Source organism: Platichthys flesus, chromosome 5 (genome assembly GCF_949316205.1).
Source record: "Platichthys flesus chromosome 5, fPlaFle2.1, whole genome shotgun sequence".
NCBI lineage: Eukaryota > Metazoa > Chordata > Actinopteri > Pleuronectiformes > Pleuronectidae > Platichthys > Platichthys flesus.
Window position 1 is genome coordinate 22,150,801 of NC_084949.1, and position 25,354 is coordinate 22,176,154.

Consider the following 25,354-nt stretch of genomic DNA (forward strand, 5'->3'; position numbering starts at 1 on the left):
TGCCCGTTGACCGAGGCAATGGGACAAGGGTTGGGCCTGCGGAGCAGGAGGGTGTGGCACTGCAGGGAGGGGGAGTTGCCTGGACATGAGCCAGGAGGAAGGAGGTGCAAAACAACAACAACAACAACAACAACTGATCAGTCAACTTGAAACAAAACAAATCTAATCAGATAAATAATCAAATCAAATAAATAATAACTGATTGAAATCAAAATATGAAGAAAAAAGAATCCATCCATATATCCGCAGGGAATATATCTTTATAAATTAAAATATAATATCATTACGGCAATAAAACAAACAATATTGAAAAAAGCATCACAATCTAGTGGAGCAGGCAGGATAGATTTATAAGGGAGGGGCTGACAGAGGGAGGGAGGGGGGTCAACAGCCAATAGGGGGAAGAATCTGATCAATGGAGATGATTGACAGGTTGGGAAAACAGATGGGCGGCCTTAGAGGAGGGGGGGCCGATGATGCTGCAGCTATCTACGACTAATGACCGGCTATAGCTACAGACCAGCTGCTGAACTCACACACATGCAAAAGCACGCACACACACACACACACTCACGCAACCTCCCACCCGCACACAAACACACACAGCTGTGATGTGGGTGGTCACCTGCCCTCTTGATGACTTCCACCATGTTGGAGGGAAAGTAGCCCACGCGGTCGTTTCCTGTGCGGTTGTCGTGAATGCAGCCCTTCCACCGCCCGTCGGAGTGCTGCTCCAGAACCTGCCAGCGCAACACAAACACTGATTACAAAGAGTACGAGCTGAACACGGCTCTGAAGCATTTATCTGGATTGGGCTCCACTAGCATTGCTGGGATTGTGTGAAGTAATTTCTGTGTTGATAGTAGCCTAGATCAGAGGTCTTCAACGTTCTTCAGGCCAAGGACACCCAAACTGACGGAGAGATGGAGCAGGGACCCCCTACTACATACAATGTATAAAATTGTGTTTTATATTAAACTGGGCCTAGTACCATGTATAAACATAGCTACCCTGTTATTGTGCATTCAATACTAAGCTATTCAAATAATACACAGGTTAATATCTTCAAGTTTTTATTTTAAACATGTGCTAGGTATAGAAGCTGCAGTGTGTGCATTGCTGACTGAAACATAACATCTTCTGCCTCCATTTATCCGTTTGCTAAAATATGTTGGATTCATGTTAATGTGTGTTTAAAGACATTTAAATTTGGGGAAAAACAATTGGTTGGACCCAAAAATACACATATATAAAAAATAGTCTAATCAACCAAAGATTTCACGACCCACTGCAGTATCCCCACGGACCCCCTAGGGGTCGCGGACCCCCTATTGAAGACCTCTGGCCTAGATTATTATATCACGTCTGAAGAAGTTGTCCCAGTCACTTCAATTCTATTGGATTTGGCTTCAACCCCCTGAGTCTCCAACACTCAAGGACTCAACCCAGTTCACCCTCCACCTCCATCGTGAGTAGGTAATGAGTGAACTTTCATTTTCAGTGAACTATCCTTTTAAGACTTTAGTAAAAAGCTACAGTTAACAACAATGTTAAAAAAAATGTACTAAATCTTAGTACATCTGTAGTTAACTAAAAGGAATTAGTTCTGCACGAAAACAGAGAACAGGTTCAGAAATGCGTTATATGTACCGTGATAATATCCCCGGCTTTAATGTTGAGGCTGGTTAGGTCGTAGTTGTTGCAGTAGTCCTTCAGTGCTCGCACTTGCATTGCAGCTGAAGCATCTACGAGATAAGAAGCGAAGTCAGAGCGAGCAGCGCAGATGAATGAGGTTAAAAGAGGTGGACAGGAGCACAGCAGAGGTTTTCAGTACGGCAGAGCAGAAATGAGGCGATGAAAAAGAAGAGCAACTGGGGAGAAGAGGTGTGAAGATCGATACTTAATGCATCAGCAGTATTTCTAATAGGCATACTTTGTGTATAATACAATTCACTCATGAAACTTCTACCTCAACACTATTCTTGGTGTATTCACTATTTGCATCAAGAATGGAAATATACCACATTGTGTTAAATATATGCATAGTACTTCCAAAAATATTCACTCAATATGTCAAACTGATTGTGTGTGATTGTGTGTGGATGCACTTGTGTACCCACCTCTCAGTAGTTGCTTGATCTCCCGGCTGGCCTGTGTGGTGGTGAACTGGTTCACGATGTCCAGCGCCGTTTGACTCAGAGTGTTTCTCACTCCTGCACTGATGCCGCTCTGGATGGAGGTGGAGGAGACATGACAAATCTAAATACAGAATTATGAGAGCGGGGGGTTCAGGAGCAATTGTGGCATTGATATCTTAGGTCAATTTGGGACTTTGTGGTTTTTATGTTTCTCTTTGTGGTAGTTTTGCATTGCTCTATGTTAATTTTGTGTAACTATTTGTTAATTTTGTTGATGTTTAGTGTCTCTATGTGATCCTTCTTGGTTTCCTATCGGCCATTTTCACTCCTTATTGTCACTTTGTATCTCTAAATGTTCATTTTATTAGGTGTCCCTTTGTAGCAATTTTACATCCCTTTGTGGTGATTATTTTGTCTCCTTGTTGTGGTTTAGCATCTCTTTATGGCCATTTGGTGTCTTCTTACTGCAGCTCCACAGTAAGACATATTAACAGTCACTTCACACAGAGGCTCTGGCCCGAGGGCCCTGAGCCTTGGTCTGGTGGAAGCTGTTTGATAATCCACCCATGATTCTCTGTCAGTCTGGCTGTGTGGACCTGTCTGCTGCTTACATTTGTTGTGTGTGTGCTGCCTCAGCAATAACTTCAAAACATGAAATACTCCAGGATGAGAGAGAAGATGGAGAACAGGCAGGGTTAATCATCAGAAGTCTTATCCCAGTGAAGAGGTAGAAAACAGACTAAAGAACAAAACGGAGCTGGTTTGATATATCTCACGACAGGAAGAAGAGAAGACTCTCAGCTCCAGCTTCATGTAACAAGTGGAGTTCAAAGTGAATCACACAGATCAGTCCATGAAAGACTGACGTGCAAAGAGAGGGACAGACAGACAGACAGACAGACAGACAGACAGACAGACAGACAGACAGACTTACATCCAGCAGCAGGCGTACTACCTCCGTCTTCCCACAGAGGGCAGCCTGATGTAGGGCTGTGCCAGACTCGGACTGTCTGTTGATATCTATACCCGCCTGAATCAGCAACCTGCAGCACAAAATAATGACGGTACAAACTTTTCTTCAAATGGAATCTTTCATGAAACAAATGTATAAAATAATACAATCGAAGAAAATACAATACAAATACAATTATAAGGCATACATCTCCCGCCGACTGAAACAGATGTTTAAGCCACAGTGGTGACCCTGAGGTTAAGGTTAGACTAGATCAAGCCGTCAGAGGGACATGTGACTGACTGACATACTGAGGGGGGGGGGGGGGGGGGGGACTGAAAAGACACGTTTTACAGACCTTATGACATCAATATGTCCGTTCTTGGCAGCGAGATGCAGAGGTGACACTCCGTTGGGGTCGGAGGGTTTCGGCTCTATCATGGCTGCACACATGTTACTGCTGAGCAGGAGCTGCACCACCTTAACGACAGAGATACACAGGATGAAATACACACCAGCTACAAGGACTCACTTTTATAAACAGGTCAGTAAGTACACAAAGTAAACAACCACTTCTGAAGGAGATCTCCAGCAAAGTTAGATTTAAAAACCTTCAAATTTGTAAAAGTTACAGCAGAAACTGTGGCTTCTGTCTTAGGGCTGCAGATTATTTGTGTGTTTTTTTAATCTATTGATATGTTTTATTTTATTAATTAAGATTTTCATGAAATCAAACTTTTTTTTTACTGTTTTACTTCTTGTTCAGGAATAGGCATTCAAGATATGTTCGCATCATCTGGCTCTGTAGAAAAATATGTTGTTAATGTCTGAGAATGTCGACTCACTCCAACACGTCCAAATTCACAGGCGAGGTCCAATGGTGTTTTCCCAGCTGCATCTGAGATACACGGGTTGGACTGGTGTTGCAGCAACATCTCAGACTGTAACACACAGCCACACACACACACACACACACACACACACACACACACACACACACACACACACATCTCACGTTATTCTGTGACTTGTAACAGCAACAAATCGTGTATGCATTATCAGGCAAACATAACACTCCTCACTCTGTGGACACTTAACATCTCAAAATACACTCCTACAGTTTACAGACCCCCCCCCCCCCCCCCACACACACACACACTCAGTTACCCCATCATAGTGTCCATGCTGAGCTGACAGGTGGAGAGGGATCTGTCCTTCATCTGACTGTCCGTTGACTGACGACCCGGATTTCAGCAGCATTTTCATTGGTTCAGTCTTCCCCTGCCACGCAGCGTAATGCAGAGGTCGCATCCCTAAACACACACACACACACAAACACACACACACACACACACACACACACACACATTGTTCTCATTACTAATTTCTCTGGTAAGCCAATTATAGCTGAAGAGCTAATTAAACTCCAAGTGCTGCCCTTGAAATTGAAAATAAACGTATAGACAGAGGTATAAACAGACTTTTAGACTTAAGACCCAAGTAGATATATGCTTTAGTATTACATTTACAGAAAATGAATCAGCAGTTTCAGTATTAGACTTTTGGACTATGGGTTGGACTTGTTTGGACCTCATTCTTGTCTCTGTGAAGTTGTGATGTACATTTTTGCGACTGTGTCACAATCTATAAACTAAATGTTTAATTGAAAACAATCAGTAGTTAAATTAAAAATGACGATAATGGTCAGTTGTGACGTCTCTGTAATGTCTGTCTATTTGCAGCAATAGATTTTGGCACAGAGTCCCACTGTCCCTCCTGGAAATGCTGTCTCATTGTGCTTGACACGCTTGTGACCTTTCGTGACCCTGGGCATACAGTACTGCAAGCATCATACTCTAGAGACGTCCAAGACAAAACGCTCTCAGAGAAAGGGCAACACAAAGAAACCCCAATAAGTGGCTTAACTATACCTAAGAGAACGTTGCAGGGGACTGAACTCAATCCTGGAGCCAGGCAGGAAATGCAACGTGATGCAAAGCTCAGGTGGGAACAGCACAATCACACACAGCAGCATCGTCACCAGCTCCACAAACCACAAAACGTTAAACACTTTGTCGCAGTGGCAGCAATGAAGAGGGAGCGTGCTTCTTGTGGCGGCGACCCAAGGCCCCCGGTTCTGAAACCAGCGATGAGCTGCATTGTCGAGCTGACTAAAGAAGCCCCCCCCCCCCACCCCCAGGCCCGGTTGGCATGAGAAAGTCCTGACTCATAAAAGAGGTACTGGCAAAAGAGAGAGGCGCAGCTGCTGCAGGGGCCGCAGAAGCTCAAGTCTGGGTGTATGAGGGGGATGTGAGGGCAAATGAAAAGAGCTTCCAGAAAGTGTTTTGGTGATTGGCTCAGACATGGCATCCTGGAGTTCTGAAGTTTCAGTTGTTGAGATATTGTGAGTCATATGCCGTGGGAATATCAGGATCAGTGTTTTATTTGGCAGGCAACACTGGCCGTGGACATTAACGAAGAGCAATGGGATCATGATCTGGTCCTATTAGATAGTTTGGCTCTGATAACTAATGCATTTCCCATAGAAGCTTGATATTCGCAGATCAAATGATTCGTCTGGTTTTGGAAATTCCCTTAACTGTGTTCCCAGTATACATAATGAGCCTTTGCAGAGTTTCCTGTTTATGATTTTTTGGGGAATGTAGAGGTCCAGGCCTGCAGGACGTGCATGTATCAAGTTTCTTTTAAACACAATAATGAGGCTTATAACCTTTCAGTTGATATGTGTAACATTTACCAGTTCACACATCCGGCTGATACGAGCAGGCATTCGCGTTAAGGGTTGTGTTTCTGTCAACCTGATTAACGAAAGACCAATATTCACACGCTTTTTTTCTGTTTTGGTCTCTACCAGCTCCCAGGGAATGATTTGACTGTAGAGCTTCTAAATATTCAACCGACTCCTTCCCAGCATTGTGTTTGAAGGGGGTAGACTGTCAAGGTGTCAGGTGCAGGTGTCATTATATAGCTCCCTTCCATCAGCAGGACCCAGACCATACCATCCTCGCTAGCCCCTCCTCCTCTGGAAACAGGAAGGCGAAAAATACCTTGCTGCTGTCACATGTCCCCAAGTTTACATTTTTCAGCTTGACTGAAACTCTATACACCAAATTCCTACAGAGGGACACCACTGCTGATACAGGAAGTGTTGGGCAGTTTCCTCCTCCAACAAATGGTGCAAAGGTGAATTCAAAAGAAAAAGAGATTAATGAAAGATTGAACTTGCAAACATGAACTAACTTAACTATACTTGTCTGGTTTGATTTTCTAATTATAGTAAAGTATAGTATAGTAAATAGTATAGTATAGGGATTGTATGGCCCCTGAAAAAAAGCCCAAATGTTGTGTTCTTATCCACTTTGTCACACAGAAGGTTAAAATCCAGTTTATTTCTCTTTTCATGTGTCTTATGTTTCTTTTAGCTTTAATCTGAGGTCCTTTCAACACAAATGAGGATATGTTGACCTAAGTCTACAATTTTTACAATGCAGATTTTAAAAATGTATGTTTGTAAAACTGAATATTTCAGAAACACATGTCACATCGTGCTTTGTGCATGCCCATTGTTGCTTTGTGCACCACAAACAATGTTGGCCATTTTATCGCCACCTACCAAACATGCTTGTTTGTAGTGGTTTTGTGTTCTCATCCCAATGGAGACTTAAAAAATTAATTAAAAATAAAATATCTATGTGTCATTTGATCCTTTGCTAATATAGATATGTTGATTCCAGCAGCAGTGAAGTTCTTCCAGTGCTAAACCACGACCTTCAGTCAGCTTCTGAAACGATTGGAGGTTCCCACATCACGACAGGACCCGCTGCTCAGGATGCCTGCCAGGTGTGAGCCTATATTTAGAGACATACTGGGCACGACTGACTGGGAGACTAGAGCCATGCAGCACCGCATCCTGGTGGGATTACTACTCCCATCTGCCCTGAGATTTGCTACTATGGATTCTGCCAGTGTGGAACTGGGTTTATTTTCCTGTGAGAAAAGGGGAAATCAGGCCTACTCCACTTCCACCTGGCTCTCCTTCCTGCAGCCCCTTCAATTGTCTATTGTTTGCTGTGCACACAAATCTGTCACCTCTCATAAACACTGCACACTACCCAGATTTTTTTTCATTGCATTTCCGAACAAGCTCACCTTTTGTTACATAAGAGGGTATTATTGGTCACGCAGGGGAAAACCAGATGTATTTGTTTTGCTGTTTTTTTATGATTGCTCTGTGTTCCAGCCTGTCTTGTGCGTCTATGCCTGTTTGTATGAATTGTGAGGAAAATGACAAATGTGTGTCTTTACCTTTATTGTCTTTAATATCCACTGCAGCCTGGGCCTCCAGCAGCAGGGAGATCAGCTCCTTGTTGCCGCTCAGAGCAGCATGGTGAATCGGTGACAACCTTCACACAGACACAGATTATGCATAAAAATACTCATATTCATAAATGTGGTGTAAAACCAGTGGATAACTTTGCTGAAATAATCTTCAGCGTATAGAGCAGCTCCGCCCCTCCGCTCTGTTTGAGCGACGGGAGGGGGCAAATGACCTACTTCCATTAATAAGCAATCTCTCTACCCCCGAGCTGAGCGTACTCACAGCGCGCCTGTGTGTGTGTGTGAGTGTGAGTATGAGTGTGAGTGTGAGTGTGAGTGTGAGTGTGAGTGTGTGTGTGTCTAATGGATCCCTTGTGAATATTGAGGGCCAGGCCCCGGAGTCAAATCAACGAATCAACAGTCATTACACAAAGAGTTGGGTCCAATTATCTGATTCCAATCAACATTATAAAATGATCTTTGTAATCTGATGGAGCCGAACGCAGCATCATCGCAAACCAAGCATGTGCACACAGAAAAGGGCTCAACCAATGGTGGAGTCTAAAAATAGCCAGAATCCATAGTAGTCCATTCCGAGTTAATGCAGGAAACAGTTCTGAGCAAATTAAAAGCTGAGAAATGTTGGCTTTGCTCTGAGGTAGTAAGTCCGTGGATCTGAGCTCCTCAGCTGGCTTCATGTTACAAAGACCCAGTTAAGCAGCGGATAATGTGTATTGTGATATGGTTGATTTGGTTTATTGAACGTAAACAGAGATTTCTTCCAGCCCTGCCCTGTCAGACTGACGATCAAAAACGTGGCTCGGCTGCAGGGAAAAGAAATCTCCTGGATTAATTGGAGGTCGGTGAGTTTTGAGGACGTTTCCTGTCTCGTGGATTAAATCTAACATCTCTGTTGGAGGGACGGGGGTTTTCTACACCGGTGGATCCCAAACCGACTCGTACTCGTAATCCTTTGAAATGAGTTGGCGTCTACTCGTGACCTTATCTCACCTCAGGTGGACGACAGTGGATGTGATCTGTCCCCTGATCACACAGACCAACCCACTTCTTTCAGTGTCCAGTTTTATTTAAAGGATTTCTTTAGAGGCTGAGTATAAAAATATATTTATCAGTGATTCTTTTCCTACATCATACAGTTTGGGAACCACTGCCTTTAGCATCGTGTCCCACATAATGATATTGTGAGTAAATTGGAGCAAGTCTAATGCAATATTAGCTTAAGGATCCAGCTGCTATGTTAATCAGTGTGTCACAAACACACAAATGCCTGGACCACATGGGCCAAGACGTCCAAGGTCGAGTGATGTAGCCAAATATGATATCACAATAATAATGTTCTTATTGGTTCATAAGATAAATGTCCCATTATAGTTAAAAGACCAATTTTTGCTCCTTAGTGGAAGTTTTGGTTTTAACTTTATAAACATGGCAACACTTCGTAATCGGCTAAATATTTGTATAGATCTGAAGTGGATCAATTTATTATATATATATATATATATTGATGTATTTTGAACCTTTGCTATATTGCTATTGATGAAAACTATACTATGATGATGATTGATAATGTTTCATTGCCCAAAACTAGTTAAACATGCATATAACTTAAATTACTTTGCAAATGACATTGTGCTGCTAAAAGAAATGACCTCATAAAAGGTTTGTAATCACTTATTTAGTAGAATTTATCAGAAATGCATTTTACTAAATAATGCAGCCCTTAGATCCTCATAATGAATAATACAATCTAAAACGGACCTCGTGTTCAGTCTCACCGCAATAACAATGCAAACATGTGTAATCTAAATAGTAAAAATAATAAATCTGTCAGACAGACTGATTTGAAAGAGGATGAAGTGGAAAAAAATAAGCCACAAAATGAACTGAGTAAAAAGATGTGGATTGATGGCAGGAGAACATGAAGCATGTGCTGCTCCCTCACCCATCTGCATCCTGGATGTTGACATTCACCCTCTTTGCTGCTCCAAGGAGCTCTGAAACAAAGAGAGGAAACAGAGAGTGAGAGGATTAAGGGGGACTCAGTAAACTGCTTACAATCCAAATTTAAACCTCATCAGAATTCAGTGATTAATGTATTCTGTCCTTGTACTTTCACTTCCTGCAGGGGGGGTTGACAGCTATGCTTTTACACCTGTGAGCGCTCCTGAGCCACCCGCTGCCTTCAAACCGTTTCTTCACCACAACAATGAAAAAGGTCAAGACGAAGTGACAAGTTAAAGGAGACAAAGAAAATCTCCCTGGGAAACTCAACAGGAGAAGAACATTTGAGGTAACAGCTGCAAAGAAAATATTAGAGTTGCATAGAAGAAATCTGAAAAATCATTTGATGCTTAATTGAGATTTACTCCTGTAAACAAACCTGCATGAACCGCAAAAACATGAATGACTTTGATTTAACTGTTTTTGATTCCCTTATTAAAACAACAAATTTCTGATTATTATAATTATTATGATTCATGAGACATTCTGTATTAAAATCACTTCAACAATTGGTTCAATTTCAGATACATTTTCTGTTTGTCAATGAATCAATTATCCATTGAACCGTTTGATCTCTGTCATACATTGTGTATATTTATACCTTGTTTGTATATATATTTAAATGTATATGTCTTTGATTATGCAAACGTGCATGTATTTGCATGTGATAACCTTGATCTTTGACTGAGGCGTCAGAAAGATGAAGACGCCAGACAACAGGCAGGAGAACGTGCACAACAACACATTACAACACACGCAGTCAGAAAATGACACAGAGAAACCGGCTTGTTTGTCTCTCTTCCGCCAGTTTTTTTTTTTTGATGGTCAAACCCTCATAATCCAGAGGCCGTAATCTGTAGCTGTCCTGTAATCTGGGGAAAAGCTCCTCTTTCTCTCTGCAGCATCTCTCTACACGTCATCCCTTCATCCATCTCTCACACTCTAATTTCCCCCTGTAATTTGCTAAAGAGTGCGTGCTGATTGGTCGTTCGGCTCGTTTCTGTTTACACTCAGACATGGTTCCGCTGCGTGTTTGCGTGTCTGTGTGGACGTGTAGGTCCCCCCCCCCTATCTGTCTTGGATTAAAAAAATAAGAACCATCCATCCCTCCCCCGGCGGATGAATCTGTGAGCACTGATATGTGTGTCAGCATCAGACTGTCACCGAGCCACATGACACCAAACCTCTACACATAACCAAAAAAAAAACAACACCCACAATTATTCCACTGTTTCCTTTTAGATGATCCTCCTTTTACTACGAGAAGGCAGGAGTGAGACATTATTTAATAATGCTCCCCTTCTGACCCAAAACCGTGATATGTATATTTAATGAAATCCGAGCTGAGGGAGGCAGCTGACAGGAACCTGCTCACTCTGCTCTTAGACGATTCATCCTTTCTTCTGGAGGGCGAGTCACAGTGATTCATGTCAGAACAGATTTTCACATTAAAAACTTGTGTTTATTTCATTCATACTAAGCACTGATTGTATCACTGCCTCAATGTGGTGCTTACAATTTCAGATTCATGGACTTTCCCTCTGAAACGACCTGTTTGAAGCATTACCATAATGTTTATGTGATGGGGTTTGTATTTTTTTTAAATAATTTTAGGCATAATACTGCAACTGAGCCCATGTTGCCATGGAAACTCCCAAATGTGCCACTCTCACAGACTGTCAATCACGTAGCAGTGGAAAACAATTTCCCTCGTGTTTTATCTGTTTTAAAAAATTATTTGGACACGAAATCGCTTCATTCACCTTCGATTTGAAACCTTTCAAACTTGATATCGGGGAGAATTAAAAACAGGCTGTTAGCTACTGGCTGACGAAGCAGCCTCGAGTGGAATAGAGGATTCACAAATCTCACGGGAGGTGAGACGAAATGATTCTCATTACCAGACATGTTCTTAGGTCCAGTTCCCATCACCTCCGACTTTGCCTGTCAACCTGCATTTAGAGTTTCATGGAAACGTGTGGCCTGGAAAAAAATGCACCATATGTTTTCCTGTTTTCAGACGAATACAGATATCTTGAAGTTACTCAGGGCCACAGTACGCTGATAGTCAAGGAGAGGTATAAAGCTGTGGCTGTGGTAGAGCGGGTCGTACACAAACCAGAAGGTCAGAGGTGCGATTCCTCGGCTCCCCCGTTCCACAGGCCTAAGTGTTCTTGAGTAAGACTGAATGAAGTGCGATGTGATTTGTGGTGTAAAGTGCTTTGTGGTGTTGTGAAGACGAGAACATTCTCAATATAATGTGGTCTTCTGAACTTCTATTAGTTTGTGGTAATGAAAATTGAGTTATTAATTTGCTGGTACACTAATGTTAATGTTTTAGTCAATGGTGACTGCGACTTTTCATTTCTCACAGTGAACCTCATGAGGTTTTACACAGACGTTAACTCCGAAGTGGGAACCGGGAAGGAGAGTCTCACTAGAGGTGTGACAGATGTCTACGTCATGGAAGTCTTCTGGAAGCTGGTGAGAGGAGAACTCAGGCAGCAGCTGATGATCCCTCACCAGTGTACATACTGTAATGGATATGTCATTTATCTGATGGACACCTTCATACCTTTCCATCTCGTTCCAGTCCTGACTACGAGCTGAGGCGGCTGTTGCTCGTCTCTGAGTGTCGACGGACTGAAGCATTGTATAAAACACTTAGTGCCCATTTCACTTGGTTGCAACATAAAAGAGATGCAATTACGATTAAAACACATTCTCCAAGATAAAGAGTTTCTCTTTCAACAGAGCTTACGATAAGGAAACCATTACCAAATGGTTTAGCAATGTCCCCTTTCTTTTTTTCAAACAGGCACTGGTTTCTAATGGCGTCTGTATGAAGTGTCTCAATCCGTTTTTCAGACACCACCTGCGGCTGAGATCCGGAGACTTGGCCACAGAGTTTACCTGCAGGTCAGAAATATTACCAACAACGGCTGAATGTTCACAACATCAAGGCGAGGGTGGCGGCTGGGAGGCAGCAGGAGAAGATGTATAAATCCCACTGATGAAAGCACAGAGTTTTTGATGGTTTTGGTTTTAGTTTTGTATTTATATAGAGCTTTTCTAGTCTTGATGACCACTCAAAGCGCTTTACAGTACAGTTTTACATTCACACTCACATTCATACAGTACATCTTTTCGAAGCACTTTGTTATTCTATGGTGGGCCATTCAGGGTTCAGCATCTTGCCCAAGGACACTTCGGCATGCAGATGGGTCAGACTGGGGATCGAACCGCCGACCTTCGGGTTGGAGGACAACCACTCTACCCCTCTGCCACAGCCGCCCTCGACCCTGGCATTGACCCTCATCACCAAAAGCTTTCGAATCTCATCTTCATCTATTTGTATATATATATTTTCAGTTATAAATCCGTCACTGTAGGAAGCGTCTTCAACACGCCCACTCACTCGCTGTGAATCGTCCTGCTGTTTTCTCACACGGGCTCAGTGTGAAATTTTACTACTGGCAGAAGAAGCTCCGGAAAATGTCTGAAGCAACTGACTCTTACATTTGGCTTCTCTCATAAAAGCCCTTCCAGAAGATATCAGGGAAACGTTCAGCAGCTACACAGATGTGAGTCACGTGACAGACCGGTATTAGATAGCAAACTGGCATATTTAATAACCGATGGCTTTATTTATAAAATCATATGTTGTTTATTAATGCTTCATAGATTAGTTATAAGTCATAAATGAGAAAACATGTTGGGTTGCCAGGTTGTGGGGGAAATCCTGCTCCAGCATGTCCCTGTGTTTTTCCTCCATAGCTCCTGTTTGACCCTCTGGAAAACCGTTTATTACCAGCGTATTCCCAGATCTGATGGATTGTTGTCGGGACCATTTATCAATCATTTTTCCACATTTATGGGGCGCTGATTAACATTTGCTGACAGCTTGAGAGAGCCATTACACACACGACTGAGAGTGAAGAACATGGTGCCCTTTGTCATTGACTTCCTCACTTTTGTAAGTTCAAATTTAATGGTTTCGGTGAAGAATTTATGTGTTAGTGAAATGTCAAGTTGAATCTGGCAACCCAGGAGTTATCACCCCCGCTGAGGATGTTTTGATTGTGCCCCTGTTGATTAGATCGTTTGTTTGTTTGGACGGAACATGGCCCTAAAGGAATCCTCAGGTTTTTACAATCATTTCGTAAAAATTGAATTTTTTGTTCACTTACTTTATCATTGATAATGTGTTTTTTTTTACATCATCACACATTTCCCAGGGAATTCATGCATCTTGATGAAAACAATCCGGCACATTTATGAGCTAATGAAATTTGTTGCACCTTGATTGACTTGAAGTGGACAGATGGACTCTTGTAATTAAAAACGCAGAAAACAGCATTGAATAATCGTGAACCATTATAAGTGACCAACAACAAGTGACCAATACAAACAGCCGTGCTTTTCCTTCATCAAGCGTTGTTCAACACGGAAGCTAAAGGAGATATGACGCTATTAAAATGCGTTGATGAAACGTTCTATTACCTGTGGATTTTTAATATATAACATATGACTTGTTATATCTCTAACATGATCTGTGTAGCATCAGTTAACAATTTAACCATTGATAAAGCCTCTGTGGGTCGTGTGTTACGTCCGCCTGTCAACCACCTCAGTCCTGTTAATGCTTTTCATTGAATTGTGACATTTTGCTCAAAGCAACTAAACAACTACAAGACCTCCCTGTCACCTGCTACACTGCTGCTCCAGCTCCATTAAAATACTGTTAGGAATACAAACCCAGGCAGCCGCCACATGACTAACACCTCATGTGTCAAGTGTATTTCTGTGCATGCTCTCCTGCGACTTGTGTGTGTGTCTCTGTGTTTGTGTGTGTGTATGTGTTAGTGTGTGTAGACAGCGTTTATCCAGCAGAGAAACCTGGCTTCCTGCTTAATTATTCCAACACGTACCTGGATACACACACACAGAAACATAACACACACACACTCACACGCACGCACGCACACACACACGACACTCACACACACACACACACGACACACACACACACACACACACACACTTTCTCTAACTCACCCTTTAACCTCTCCCCATCACTTCGTGTCTCTTTATCTTCCCACACCCATATCTCAGTGTGTGTCCCCCCCCCCTCCTGTCCTGCGCTCCTCTCTCTCTTGTTCCTCTCTCTCGTTCCTCACCCTCGTCTCCCTCATCCTCACCCTGGCCCTCCACCCACCTCCTCCCTTTTCTCTTTTGTCAGAGTGCAGTGGACTGAGCGCTCAGAGCTGATCTGTTCTGGCATCTGAGGAGAAGCATTTTTCTTTTCCATGGCACTGCTGGAATGTTCAGAGACAAACACGAGAGGAGAGGATGGAGAGACTTTATAGCTTGAGAGAGGAAGAGGAGGAGGAGAGCTGCAGAGGTGAGAGGGGAGAAGGGAGGTGCAAACGAGGTAAGGAGATGAGGAGAGAGGAGAGTGTGAATCGTATAAGGGAGGAGGACATATAGGAAGTAAGGAGAGGAAACTGTAGGAAAAGAAAGGGGATTTGATCAAAGAGGAGGAGAGGAGTGTAAACAGAAAAAAAGGGAGAGAGGACAAGATTAAGAGATGAGGAGGCAGAGACAGAGGATGAGAAGGGAGGAGGCCTAGTGGTGAAATGGAGGAGGAGGAGAGCGGTTTCTAGGCTGTAATTGAAATCTAATTATCACCTCAAGTCCCAGCTGACTCCACGTCAAACACACGTGCACGTGCACAAGCTCGAGCGCCGCCACGCATGTGCACGCGTGTGCACCGGCAGACAGTCATCACATTATTACCACCAACATCTGGCTTCTTCACACACCAATAATCCCCCTGTCCCGAGAGCAGTGTAGGACCTTCCACCCCTCTCTCTCTCTCTCTCTCTCTCTCTCTCTCTCTCTCTCTCTCTCTCTCTCTCTCTCTCTCCCCCCCCCCACACACAACTCTAATACACACTCACTAATACACACATCCTCCCTGGCGTGCTCGCCCATATTTGTGTGCATCCCCGCACACTTGGGCTCAACACAACTGCGGTGAATTGTGGGAAATGGGGTGACAAGCATTCCTAATTTCCAATTACATTTTGCTGACTGCTCTCACACACGTGCAACGTCATCACTATCACACTCTCAACGTCATAGCACACAAACAAACACGCGCACACACGCACTTTCTTGTCTTATTAACCGTACAGATGTTGATGAAAAGGCGTCAGCACGTAGAGACGTGTAGATATAGTTCAGAGAGAGAGAGAGAGGAGGAGAGAGAGACACATGCAGTGCACCATTTAGGCTGAATGGCATCACATCAGATTTAGGATGCACTGTCCTGACCTGGTAACGTGTGTGTGTGCGCGTGTGCGTGCGTGCTTGTGTGCCTCCCTGCACTCCTGCACATCATGAGTGTGTGTGTGTGTGTTTGTGTGTGTGTGTGTGTGTGTGTGTGTGTGTGTGTGTCACGAGGATGGACAGATACTGACTGGCTTTCCCCGGCCGTGGTCTCTGTAGGAGCCGCTGAGCTGTCAGCAAGTCCTCGGTCTTCACGGCCTGGAGCAGCTCCTGGTCCTTCCCCATGTCCCCTCCGTCCCGCCGCAGTCCCGCTCCCTGGTCCCGCTCTCTTCCTCTGAGCGACCCTCTCTCCTCCGTTAATCCGCTGCTACATCCTGCCGCCTCTCCGGGGCCGGGCCTCCCGCTGGAGCTGAGGCGCGGAGGGACGGGATGCTGCTGCCCGGGGGGACCGAGGGGGGATGCTCCGATTCGGCCAGGAGGTCCAGCGCACAGCGTCCCGCCTCTGTGTCCCTCCGCCCGGTGCCACACCGACCAGCGACCGCTCCTCGCGCCCTACCGGGATGATGCTGTGGAACAGATTCCACGGATCCGATCCGCGTGACGGTTTCACCGGGTCTACGTGCGTTCCGTTCCGCTCCGTGCACGAGAAGAGGAGAGAGAGGGATGGAGCTCGAGCGCCCTCCTACATGTTGGGTCAAATCTGAAATCTCACGAGCGCTCAGTCTGCCGCCGCGGACCAGCTCGCGCCAGCTCCAGAGCGCGTGTACGCACACACAAACAGACAGTCACACACACAGTCACACACACACACACACAGAAGCTTGAACGTTCACGCTAAAACACGCACACACACACATACACTTTTACGTGCACGGTCACACACGCACGCTCACTGTCACACAAGATGACATCACATAAACACGAGCTGCTCGCGCTCTCCAGCTGTTCTTATCTCGGTGCGCGTGTCGTGCGCGCGTGCCGGAGAGGTCGTTTGACATGGTCATAATCATGTCGCGTGAAGGGGGGGGGGTTGTACTCACAGCACGGGACAGTGGAGGACACATGGGACTGCAGAGTATTCAAATATTTGCGTATAAGGTGTATACAAGTACATATTCTGTATTTGTATTTTATTCAATTATTCATTGGTCTTTTTGATCCTCGTCTCTGCTTCATTCTGACTCGTCTGCTATTCGAACAAGTTTGAGGTTCAATATTCGAATCCTGTCTTATAATGGTTTAACTCACTTCTATTAATCTATATCTATTCATATGTGCACTAAACCGGAAGATAATATTAAATACATAATTTATTCTCCTGCTTGTGTTGATTTATTTGAATCTCTTTCGAAATCTGTTTTTTTTCATATTTATGTTTCTATATGTAAGAATATTAAATTGTTATTTTGAATCTATATCTTTCCACATAGCTCTAACTCTCTCACTTTAAACTGACTGTGTGTCTACGTGTTGATACGTTTACTTCAACATCTTTAAGGTTAATAAGACAGAGATAATTTGAGGACAGGCACTGTGTGTGTGTACGTGTGTGTGGGCGTGTGTGTGTCCCTGGTGCTGGGCTAATTTAAGCTAAAGGGGCCACTACCACTCAGATTTAGAACAGGAAGTAGAACAACTGACAGATGACCAATTTCGAAGTGTTAATGTGCAAGTTTAAACTTTGCAAGCTGGATGAACCCAGGGCCCAAATGAATGGTGAGCCCACATGTAGTCCCCTTACTGAGTTTGGTTGGAGTTTATATAAATGAATTGGAGGATGTGCCCTGAATCCACTGAAACAGTCGAAACAACAGTGATGTACCGATGATATATTTCAAAACAGTATAAGCAAATGAGCTGATTTATACACGTTAGGAATTCAAGTCAAGTTTTACTCATCATTATCACAATAACAGATATTTGGGTCAAGTGGTTTCTCCTTCAGTTGTACAAAAGTGAAGCAAACATATCTCGGACATGGGAGTTGCCATCTTTTTCTTTTTATGTCCTTTGCAGCCAGATCGTGATCGTGGCTCGGAGTCACGGCATCAAGACACACAAGCTCGACCAATCGGGAGCCAGTCTCTGTTATTTCACCCTGTTATTATAACATCAAATAACTTGCTAAAGCTAGAACGATCACAAACATGAACACTACCTTAAATGAAACAAACCCTCTCAGAAAGAAACACTATTTGATGTGTATTTCGACTATTTACCTTGCTCTGAATGTGTCATGGAGGCCCCAAAAACGTACAAGATGAAAAAGTTATTTCTGACAGAATGATCTTTAAACTCTTGTGTCCTTTTGATAAGGTGTGCAAAGAACCCTTGAACAAGTTGCAGATGCAACAAACTGCCTTTCTGATATTTATAATAACAAAGAAAGGTTAAATAACACAAATATATACATCATGTACATCTTTGAGGGTCGTGGGGGCTGAGGCAAATTCACCTTTAAAATGTCGACGGCATTAATATAGATACAAGTCAGTTAAAGGTTCAGTGTGTAGTATTTAGGGACATCTAGTCCCCCCCCCCCTTCCAGGTAGCCTTCAGTTGACCATAAAAACTCAGTCCGTCCAAACTGTAAATAAAAGCATGGCGGCCACGTTAAATATAAAGAGCCAATTCTAGAGTATAGATATCAACAATTCGTACAATTTATATGAAACGCACTCGTGAAAACATCAAACTGGATTGTTTTATATTAAATTTCCCGCCACTAGATCCCTGTCACCTACCTTTGAGAACCACCAATGAACTTAACTCGCATGTGTGCACACAGAGAAAATACTATCCGCCAAACTGTTGTAAACCACTGCGCCCCCATTGCCGTGCCTAAACACAAATACACAATGTTTATTTTCTTAACATACAAAACACACACAGCAACCGCGATGCAGCAACGGGCCCTGGGTGCACACGTGCGTCTATGTACAGTGCGGGTAGGCGTAGATATAGTCTCTAACTTGACGGCTCACTCCGGGTAAGCTGCCTATGTTCTCCGCTCCGTACGTACGAACGAACGCCCTCCGGCACGACTGCCTCAGGCTCTCCGGACGCTGCCGCCGGTAGGGCACCGTCAGCTTGCAGGAGGAGCTGGTGTAGTAGGTGAGCAGGGCGAACAGGGACGGGTACTTCTTGTGGCTGCCTTGCAGACTGAAGAGGAGGTCGTTCAGCTGGACGCGGACGCTCGTCGGGCCGTCCTCGCTCTGGTAACTCAGGGTGAAGAAGACGTCCGGCTGGCCGCTGTCCCTGAAAGAAGACGCCACCACACGGTCACCCTGTGCACATCCACTGTACTTTATTCTAGTTGTGCAATGCTGCTTATCACAAATTAAATAAATAAACCTAGGAGTACACAACAAGTACTTAAAATAGCTGATTAAGTGCAAGTTAAAGTGAAGATTCACTCGTGGGACTTTCCCGTGTGACACATTATGAAACTGCTGACATTTTGGAAATAAGATAAGATAATAAGATAAGAAGTGATTCCAAGAAAAGAAAATTGTTGCTCTAGCGGAACTATAACTAATAAACTTTGCAGACGTGGTATTGATTTGTGTCACTGCTGATGCCTGACCTTGTATTTTCAACAGTATCAGAGGGATTTCTGAAGCTGATATCAGTGTGGGACCATCTCTTGGTATTATATTATAGTGTATTAATTATATAATATTTACCATCAACACAATATATTAATATAATAAATCATAATGTTGGCCTCTTAAATCAAGTCTGTGACTTTCTGTTATGAAGCAGTAACTCAACATAATACTGATACGTTTTAATTGTATCTCTCTCTCTCTCTCTTTCACTGGTCAGAGGGGGAGGTGCATCAAAGTAACAGCTGTTTATGGCTTATAGAGTTTTCTCTCTCTCTCTCCCTCCCTCCCTCCCTCCCTCTCTCCCTCCCTCCCTCTCTCCCTCCCTCTTGTTGACAGTCCATTTGTTTGGAATTAGGGCAAAAGTTAGTTTTTTTGGAGATAAGACTGGACTTGGTCTGTCCTCTCTAAGTTATAAATATTTGATATTGTAAATTGAGGGCTATTTCACTTTTCTTTCAAACTTTATACATCATTCTATTTATTTTCGATTAATTTAAACATTATTTAACCAAACAAGTCTATTTGAGTTGGGCAGCGTCTGTTGCACAGATTATCTTGGCAACACACGAGCAGTCCAAAAGATAAATCAATTGTATAAGTTCCTCTATCGGAGTGTGAGTGGTGGGTTACCTGATAAGGAAAGTGCCCAGTAACGAGTGTGTCAGTATTGTGTGCGCCTCCTCCATGGTCATCGCGCCCCAGTAGTAACCACTGTGTCTGAGCTGCTGGTACGTGCCTTTCACCAGTACGTACTCTGCATGGCTGCAGAACGGACGCAGGTGTGTGGGCACGCAGTCGGCCTCGCCTCCGCTGACTAGCTACAGGAGAAAATGAAGTAATGAGTCATGATAATGATAATCAACATGTACACACCGCACAGTGCAGGCACTCGACAACCTCTCAGGCTCCACACAGGCGGCTGTACCTGCTGACGCTACTCAGGGATGCAAAAGAGTACCACAAAAAGGATTTTTACAAAAAAGGATTCTAGCGTTTAGTTTGTAAAGATTCCTATAATATATTGAAACTTACAGGTTATCAAATTGATGTTAAAAGATGCTATTAATCAGACTAGAAGGTTCCGATGTGAACCTTCAGACTCCAACGATGAACTCAGACATTCAACATTTTTGAAGGCTTAGTTTCCAGACAGTGACACAGAGATCGTCACATCAAATTCATTTGGTGGAAGTTGTGTGTTTAATGAAAACAGTGATGTGATATGTGTCATCAGCAGTGATGAGTTTTATCCTTCTCAGCAAAGTACATGTATCACATTTAGTTTTTTCCATCACATTTATATCATATGTTTGTGATTCATTTGTGGTTGTATTCTTACAAGTAAAGTAAATAATCCTACACACAATTGTCTAGTTCTTTGAGTAGAAATATAATATATAAGTGGTCTGATAATCTTGAATATTTATTATTCTTCATTCCTTAATCTGCATCTACACCCAAATTTAAGTTTAGGTGGAAATTGGTTTAGTAGTTTTTGCATAATCCCGCAAACTAATAAACCAACAATTATAGAATAAGTTACCATTATGCTACAGCAGTACATATAGTAGTTAAGTCTTATTGGAAGATGTGAGTACTTTTGGTACTTTAAGTATATCTTCATTTTTATACTTCTAAATATGTTATTCACTGGATATAAAGTTCATGAAATGAAATCCAGGTGTTTCATTTCTGACTGAACTCGCTCCAGACATCTGCCCACGCTTACTGACCTGGAGCCAGGGTTCAGGGTCCTCCTCTCCGTTGTTCCAGTGCAGTGACTCAAGCTGCCTCTCCTTCAACTCTTGGCGGCCTGGTCCCACAAGCTCTGGGTTCTGTTCGGGGCCGACAGGCTCCTCGGGCTGCTGACTCTGTGTCTCCGATGCACACTTATCTTTTTGGCTCTGTTCACCTGGTTTATCCGGTTTTGCTCGGACCATCCTATACAGGAGAATCCTTCTCTTGACCATCGGTTGCACCATATCCTCCACTTTTTGGCAGCAGGGCCTCCATCGCTGACACCGTCCTGGCTGGTCATTTGCCGCTCAGTCCGCTGTGCGACTCCATGTTGTTTAAACGACAGCTTGAGATCGTGAATCAGGATTTTTCCGCTTTAGCACAAAGTGCCGGAGGGAAGCAGAGGCTGAAGAAGCTTCATCTGTTCACAGGAAAGAAAACAAGACATCAGGCTGCTTGTTAAACACTGAGGGGAGTATCTGCTTCCTATGTTAAACACTTCATGTTCAACCGTCTGTACTTTGGCACTGACCAGGAGATCTTTCAGTAAAAACAGACATTTCAATGTTCTGCTGCTGCAATAAACATTTCAAACACCCGTTGAAATGACTGAAGTGATTATTGCCAACATCTCAATCATTTTCTACATTGATTAGTAATTTAGTCTCTAAAAAATGGGAAAACTATGAAAATATGCTAATCGTACTTTCTGCATTTTACTGGAAAAATAACACACGATTAGCAAATTATCAAAATAGTTGCAGATGTTGTTTTTTTTAACTTGTCTTATCAGTTACTTGACTTATCTTTGAGCTTGAACTTCCTATAAAGCTGTGTAAAGATTTGACTGATAACTTTCTTTCGGTTCATGAATAGGTGAACTGTGTTCATGCTGCCATTTTTTACAACTACAGCTGAATTGTTAAAAGACACTTAACTTATAATTGCTTTGGCTCCAGCCTGTGTGTTTGTGTCTTTGTGTGTGTTTGTGCGCCTGAGGCAGAGAGGGTCATGTGGCTGACATTACCCACAGCAATGCGGTGTAAGATTACGATGATAATAAAAAAAAAAGCACTTTCACTTTCTCATTCTCCTCGCAGGACCCCAAAAAAATATCTATATTATAGATATAATTTTTGAACGCAAAAACTGAAAGGTTATTATAATATGCATCATTTATTAATATTTCTAGTTTAAGTATAAATATATAAGAATGTTTTTTGTTTTCGTATCTGTTTGAATGTTACTTTTATAGTAAATTATTGGAAGAGAAGTACTTTGTAAATTAAGTTTTTTCGAGTGGACATATTATTTACTACTCAGACTCACAGGGATTTTACTAGTGATTTGACGGTTACAAAAAGAGAGGCAGCTTTCCTCCACTACTGTTCTGGATTCTTACTGCTGGTTTAGTTAACTATTTCTTTTATCTCCTCTTTTAAATGATGAAGAGAGCATGTAAATATCAGCTCCTGTAAAAAAAAAAGTAGTAGTAGTAGTAGTATTTTTTCATGTAACTTTCCCCCGTCTGAACTCAAACCACAGGAGACTGAGTTTAACTGTTGTCACTTTACACTTTGTTGTGTAAATTCTCTTCCTCGACTCAGTGCAGCTGTCAAAACCTTGACAGTGGAGTTTCTGTTGTTATCATTCTTTTATCAAGATAACCAAGTTTGATTTGAAATGAACCTCTTTCTGAAGTGTGGTACTTTTTGTTGAGTTGTCGAGCAGCAGCAGGCTGACGAATCCCGTGCAGCTGAAATCAGATTAAACACTTAAACCTCAGAGTGTTTCTATTCAGATCCAATGTACTGAAGCTGAGAAAAAACAATTTGAGAAATGCACGAGTTTCTCCAATATTGACGACCTGCACAGCTGTAAATAAGATCAGAGAAAAGAGGAATATATATTTTCATTATAATTATTCTTTTGTAAAAAAAATTCACATATGATATTTTGATTAGAGCTATTATTTAATAGAAAAGTCCACTGATACAGGGACATGAGTTAATGTATCAGTATTTGTCATAATTTCCACTTCTGTGCATTTTACTTTTCTTTAAAAAACATTTCTAACTCCCTCTGCTCAGAAACAGGTTGTTTTTAAAACTGTGCGATGAGAATAAGATGTGTTAATTTGTATTAATTCAAATATGTTTGTGTTTGTTTTAGTGGAGTTAAGTTCAGGAGAAATGTTTGCGTGTTCCTAGAGTGAAGACATTTGTTCCTTTCGAAGATCGATGAAAGAGACACATTTTGACACCGGTGCGTTAAAGTGGCACAGACACTTTTACGCGTTAATGAATGAACCCAGAACAAAGTGGACTAACCTGTGATGCCTGGGACTCGGAGCCTGGTTCAGGGTCATTCAGGAGCATCGGCTTCTCTCCTGCACCCAGTCACGGTTCATTTGGACTAGAACATTTTTTTACTTTCTCTTTACATGAAAAGCTGAGAGAGGTGGAGAGGGAGAATCCGATTGGTCCGCGCCTGCAGCGTAAAGCGACAAAGGCGCGTACACGCAAAACCGCATAGACGTACACGCGCATGCAGCAGTTTTGCTTTCACTTCCGCAGATTCTCTGAAATCACGTGATGTGCAAGCAGTGTGTGTGATTCAGTCGTGTTAATCTATCTCTGTGAGGACCAGTGTCAACTTCAAAACACACCTGGGGTGGGTGAGAGTCGAGTTTGGGTTGCGGTAAAAAAAGAAAAACTTTACATATTACTTTGGTTTAAGTATAAATAAATAGCCTTACATGTACTCATGTAAAAGTATTTGAAAAGAGACTTTTCTAATTGAGTAAAAGTAAGCACTTACATTCAAATTACAAGGGATATTCACCATCTTGTTGTATATTACAAGTAAAAGTACTTGCTGATTGGCCTATTCCCCAATGCAAAGCTGATGTATTCACATGAATGACATAAAAGATCTATAACTGTGTGCACAGTTTTTACTGTTGGGCTATAATTATTAATATTTAGTGTTTAATACAAGACTTATACAGACTCTGTCATTTTAAAGGTTGATTCCGGAAAAACATTTCCTCCTCAATTACTAAATAAATATGACCAGATCATGTCCTTGAGTCACTGTCCGACCCGTCTGCCTGTGCACACCCTGCTCGTGCTCTTCAGCTGGAGCAGGGACGATGGTCAGATGTTCAGATGGGTTTTTCGCGGGATAGCTTTGAGGAGAGGCCCAATAGGACGGGTCGGGATGTGTGGGTCGTGCGGTGTAGCCTGCTCCTGCTAGCTTTCTCAAGGATTAGTAACCCGAGCTTTAGTCAATTTTCACTTTCACTGTGAGTCTCAGCAGCAAATTCTTCAGAAATCCATCTCCGGATCTCTTCACCAGTGAGGCTGCTGCTGCACGAGGCCGCTTCTGACTTTACCTGCCCGATCCGATTACCAAAAGTGAACATGTAATGCAAGGTTTTTGGAAAATGTAGTAAAGAAGAAAGTACACTCTTGTATGAGACTAAATGTATAGAAGTACCAAAACAATAAAGCCACCCTATATCAGATACAAGTAAAATGTAATTTCTGTTTTGGGTAAGTAAAGTTCTATGTTGAGGAATTCATTTTATACGTTTTATTTTAATATCTAGTGCAAGTCCCCCCTGAAGATCTAACATCCCTTTAAGAACTTTAGCAAGTGAAATACTTGAGGCAGCAAGTATATGTTGTTATATTCTTATATTGTATATTCTTGAGGAAATTGTACTTTCAAAACTTTTTCTTAATGAAGAGTATGAGGGTCTAGGCACGAGGACAAACATGAGAGAGGAAGACATTTAGCATTTTTCAGAATAAAGTCAAAACATTGAAGATAAAGTTGAAATACTTTTTCATGAATAAACTCCTCTGGTTTGACACACCCAGTCAGAGGAGTGACTGATTGCACACGTTTCTGAAGTTGTGCACATGTATACTTAATGTAACTGAGAGCTGTTATCATTTCAGTAAATTAATCTCAGCAGAGTTAAAAAAAGCAATGCAGTTGCGTGATTAATGTTAATTCGACCTTATTCCCATCACTTTGACATTTTTCTTGAAATGAAAAAAGATATCTTGCTCTTCTCCTTTCTTTTTTTAATGCCGGGCCCTCCCACTCTTCCGTTGTTTCGACTATGTATCACTGTCTACAAGCTCAGACATGATATGTGTTGCTTGTATGAATTATTCAGAGTCTTGTTGTTCTTCTGATCTTTTTACAACACGACTTGAATATGAGTCTGAACTTGTTGCATGATTCCT

At 42.5% G+C, this 25,354-nt stretch overlaps 2 protein-coding genes across 4 annotated transcripts in view; both read right to left on the reverse strand.

Moving 5' to 3' along the window:
• LOC133953695 (caskin-1-like) overlaps positions 1 to 16,659 on the reverse strand; it is a 31,224-nt gene extending 14,565 nt beyond the window's left edge. For both annotated transcript variants that reach the window (XM_062387742.1, XM_062387741.1), the window contains exons 1-10: positions 15,936 to 16,659; positions 9,392 to 9,443; positions 7,417 to 7,514; positions 4,258 to 4,403; positions 3,936 to 4,031; positions 3,449 to 3,570; positions 3,073 to 3,181; positions 2,121 to 2,229; positions 1,651 to 1,745; positions 626 to 740 (exon numbers count right to left, since the gene is read on the reverse strand). In XM_062387742.1, coding sequence (XP_062243726.1) covers positions 626 to 740; positions 1,651 to 1,745; positions 2,121 to 2,229; positions 3,073 to 3,181; positions 3,449 to 3,570; positions 3,936 to 4,031; positions 4,258 to 4,403; positions 7,417 to 7,514; positions 9,392 to 9,443; positions 15,936 to 16,029 — 1,036 coding nt within the window. In that variant the 5' untranslated portion in view covers positions 16,030 to 16,659. The remainder of the gene's footprint in view (positions 1 to 625; positions 741 to 1,650; positions 1,746 to 2,120; positions 2,230 to 3,072; positions 3,182 to 3,448; positions 3,571 to 3,935; positions 4,032 to 4,257; positions 4,404 to 7,416; positions 7,515 to 9,391; positions 9,444 to 15,935) is intronic.
• Positions 16,660 to 17,558: 899 nt separating this feature from the next.
• Positions 17,559 to 23,522, reverse strand: LOC133953713 (suppressor of cytokine signaling 1-like). 2 transcript variants are annotated; one of them, XM_062387774.1, is made up of 5 exons: positions 23,423 to 23,520; positions 22,782 to 22,848; positions 21,089 to 21,513; positions 19,986 to 20,173; positions 17,559 to 19,002 (listed from the first exon to the last, which is right to left on the reverse strand). In XM_062387774.1, the coding sequence occupies exons 3-5, from the start codon at positions 21,335 to 21,337 to the stop codon at positions 18,678 to 18,680; spliced, it is 762 nt and encodes a 253-aa protein (XP_062243758.1). In that variant the 5' UTR covers positions 21,338 to 21,513; positions 22,782 to 22,848; positions 23,423 to 23,520; the 3' UTR covers positions 17,559 to 18,677. The 2 variants fall into 2 exon arrangements, with proteins under 2 accessions (XP_062243758.1, XP_062243757.1); XM_062387773.1 differs by lacking the exon at positions 22,782 to 22,848 and having other exon boundaries at positions 23,423 to 23,522.
• Positions 23,523 to 25,354: the final 1,832 nt, after the last annotated feature.